Consider the following 2,899-nt stretch of genomic DNA (forward strand, 5'->3'; position numbering starts at 1 on the left):
AATGTAAGAAAATGATACAAGTATCTATCTAAACAGACAAGTAAGAATATTTTTCCTTTCAGAAAGAAGATAAGAACAAGAGGCTCACCACAGTGGTGTCGGTGATGAGATCAGCGCGGGTGATCGACGGCGGTGAAGACGGGGACGGGGCGTGACGGACCGCTAAATCTAGACAAATCTCGAGGAAAATGGAGCTTGGAGGTCGAGCTTCGAGAGGAGAAAGTTTAAGTAGTGTGGCTCGGACATTCCATCGAACACCTCATGTGCATAGGAGGTGAGCTAGAGCACCACAAACCCCTCCCCTCGCCGGCCAGAGAAAAACAGAGCACTGGAGTGCTCTGCTCGCGGGCGAGGGTATATATAGGCACCTCATTGGTCCCGGTTTGTGGCAAGAACCGGGACTAAAGGGGAGCCTTTGGTCCCGGTTCAGGCCACCAACCGGGACCAATGGTGGTGGGCCAGGAGCGAGGCCCATTGGTCCTGGTTCGTCCCACCAACCGGGACCAAAAGGTCCAGACGAACCGGGACCAATGACCCACGTGGCCCGGCCGGCCCCCTGGGCTCACGAACCGGGACCAATGCCCACATTAGTCCCGGTTCTACATTGAACCGGGACTAATGGGCTGAGCCGGCCTGGACCATAGCCCTGTTTTCTACTAGTGGTCATTATGTATTCTTGTTATTGTACAACTAAAAGTACAGTGGAGTCTCTGGCGTAAGTTGTACTAATAAGAGGGAAGATGCGATCTTAGCTGATTTTCGACGTGTTGCTACTTTCGTCAAGCATACTTACGTTAGCGAACTTAGCTACTCTATATCATGTAAAAGAGCTTATATTTAGACAAAGCGGCGTAACCGGAAAGATACGTAGCTTTTCATTTATGGGTGCAACACATTACACATGCTGACATGCATGTACACATACACGTAAACATAAACATGCAGCTCTGCTTTTTTGGTGTAAACATAGCCGAACAGCTATGAGCAGACCAACCCTGCTAAGAAGGAAAAGGAACAGAGTTCCATACTGCTCTCTTCAGCTAGGAGAGGCATCGCCATGCATGCAGACACCGCACGCTATTGGCTTTTTATTCTCATCACGCCTTCGCCGTCATAGCTAGCAAGACGTACGTATAAGCGGGCGTATAAAAACGTGTACATACGTACGCAGAAGCGCCCTTATACATTATTATTAGGTGCGTGACGCCGCGGACGTCACACCGCCTCGATGATGGCTCCGGCCACCGCTTCCCAGCCGCGGAGTTGCTCGTCGACGGCGCTGTTGCTGCCGCGGATGCACTGTCGCACGCACTCTTGGTGCTTGGTCCGATCTTTCCAGTTTTTACACTTCGTCTGGCAGGACAGGCGGCACTCCCAGTCGCACGCACGCCGGGCGACCTCCTCCTCTTGGGCGTGGGGGCGCTCGTCGACGGCGTTGCTGCCGCCCACATCGACGCTGAGGCCGCGGCGCATGCACTGTTGCACGCACTGCTCCTTCCTCGTCGGGTCTTGCCAGTGGCTACACTTCGTCTCGCAAGACGCTCTGCTGGGGTGATGATGCTCCCGACTGTGGCACTCGTCCACGCACTGCTTTTTCCTCGCCGGAACTTGGTGGTGTTGGCACTTGATGTCGCACGAGTCGTTGCCCTGACCATCAACGCGCCGGCCGACCTCCTCCTCCACCTCCGGGGCGGCAGTGACCACCGCCCCATCGTCCTGCTCCGCGCCTGCCGCCGCCGCAGCCAGCAGCACCCCGGCGAGCAGGAGGAAGCACCAAACCCCACCCTTGTGAACGAAACCCATTGCTGCTCACACGAGAGATGGATGACAATGGCAATGGATGGGAGAACTGGAAGGCCAGTGCCGGCCTTTATATACACACGAGCCAGATATATAATTATCGCAGTAATCTATCCGGCCGGCCCTTCACGATCTGGGAGAGGCGGGCATCTTCGCGAGGTTGGCTTACGCCCCTGCTTATTGATGCCATGAACCATGTGGAGTGGAGGCCATGGTGCCGGGCAACCACGAGGCACACGAGGAGCACTATAGTCTATAGTACTCGCTCAGTTCCTCTCTCCGGTGTACGGAGATTTTGGCTCTAATGCCTACGGATGCGCTGGAGGCTAATTTTGGACGAGCAGTCCCCTTTCGTCGGTCTGTCGCGTGCCCTAGCAGACGTGTTCCCAACACCTGCCACGGACGTGGCGACGCAGGCGGTGGCCACGGAGACGAGTGATTTGTTTTTATATTTAATCCGCCGGCTGAGTGGCTGATGTTGTAGTACTGAGATCGCGCGCGCCCGGCAAGAGATCTCCATCACCATTTTTCTTAAGAGAACACGGGGGGCACGCCCCTGCTGCACTGAGTATATTATAGTACCAGTGAAAAACAGATAGAGGATTTTTGGCTCCCGGGCTGTGTGGAGTCTGATAATTTTAAAAACATGTATTTTTTATATGAGCTACAACACAAAAAAAAACATGTATTTTTATAGTGGATGGTACATGGGCTAGAAATACATGATTTATTTTAGCTCAGATAAAAGTGTATTTTCCAGCAGTAATATACATCCATATGTATGTGTGCATTCTTTTCCAGAATATCTTGATACTTCAAACTTAGATTTTTGAAATTTCCAAAATCTAGGCTCCATGGAGCCTGTGAGCTAAAACCAACTTCCGAGAAAAACAAGACTAACTATTTGGCGAGAAAAGGAGGACATCCATATAAGCACACACAATTGCGTGGCGTATGTCTGGAAATATCTTTTTCTTTTAGACAGTATGTCTGGTGTAGGTGCATGTAGTGCCCCGGTGGATTTTGATGATTAATGGCAAAATGATGAAGGGACTAATGTATTTACTAGGTGTATATATATGACACTCAGGGGTGTGGC

The 2,899-nt window shown here is 51.7% G+C and overlaps 1 protein-coding gene across 1 annotated transcript; it reads right to left on the reverse strand.

Moving 5' to 3' along the window:
• Positions 1–852: 852 nt before the first annotated feature.
• Positions 853–1,866, reverse strand: LOC147974550 (uncharacterized). The gene has a single exon (XM_087519503.1). The coding sequence runs from the start codon at positions 1,801–1,803 to the stop codon at positions 1,216–1,218; it is 588 nt and encodes a 195-aa protein (XP_087375629.1). The 5' UTR covers positions 1,804–1,866; the 3' UTR covers positions 853–1,215.
• Positions 1,867–2,899: the final 1,033 nt, after the last annotated feature.

The sequence above is a fragment of the Triticum urartu genome, chromosome 4A (genome assembly GCF_056163025.1).
Source record: "Triticum urartu cultivar PI428250 chromosome 4A, HENAU_Tu73, whole genome shotgun sequence".
Classification (NCBI taxonomy): Eukaryota; Viridiplantae; Streptophyta; class Magnoliopsida; order Poales; family Poaceae; genus Triticum; species Triticum urartu.

Excerpts from the sequence above, each read along its gene's own strand:
- LOC147974550 (XM_087519503.1), bottom strand. The coding sequence starts at position 1,803 with ATGGGTTTCGTTCACAAGGGTGGGGTTTGGTGCTTCCTCCTGCTCGCC.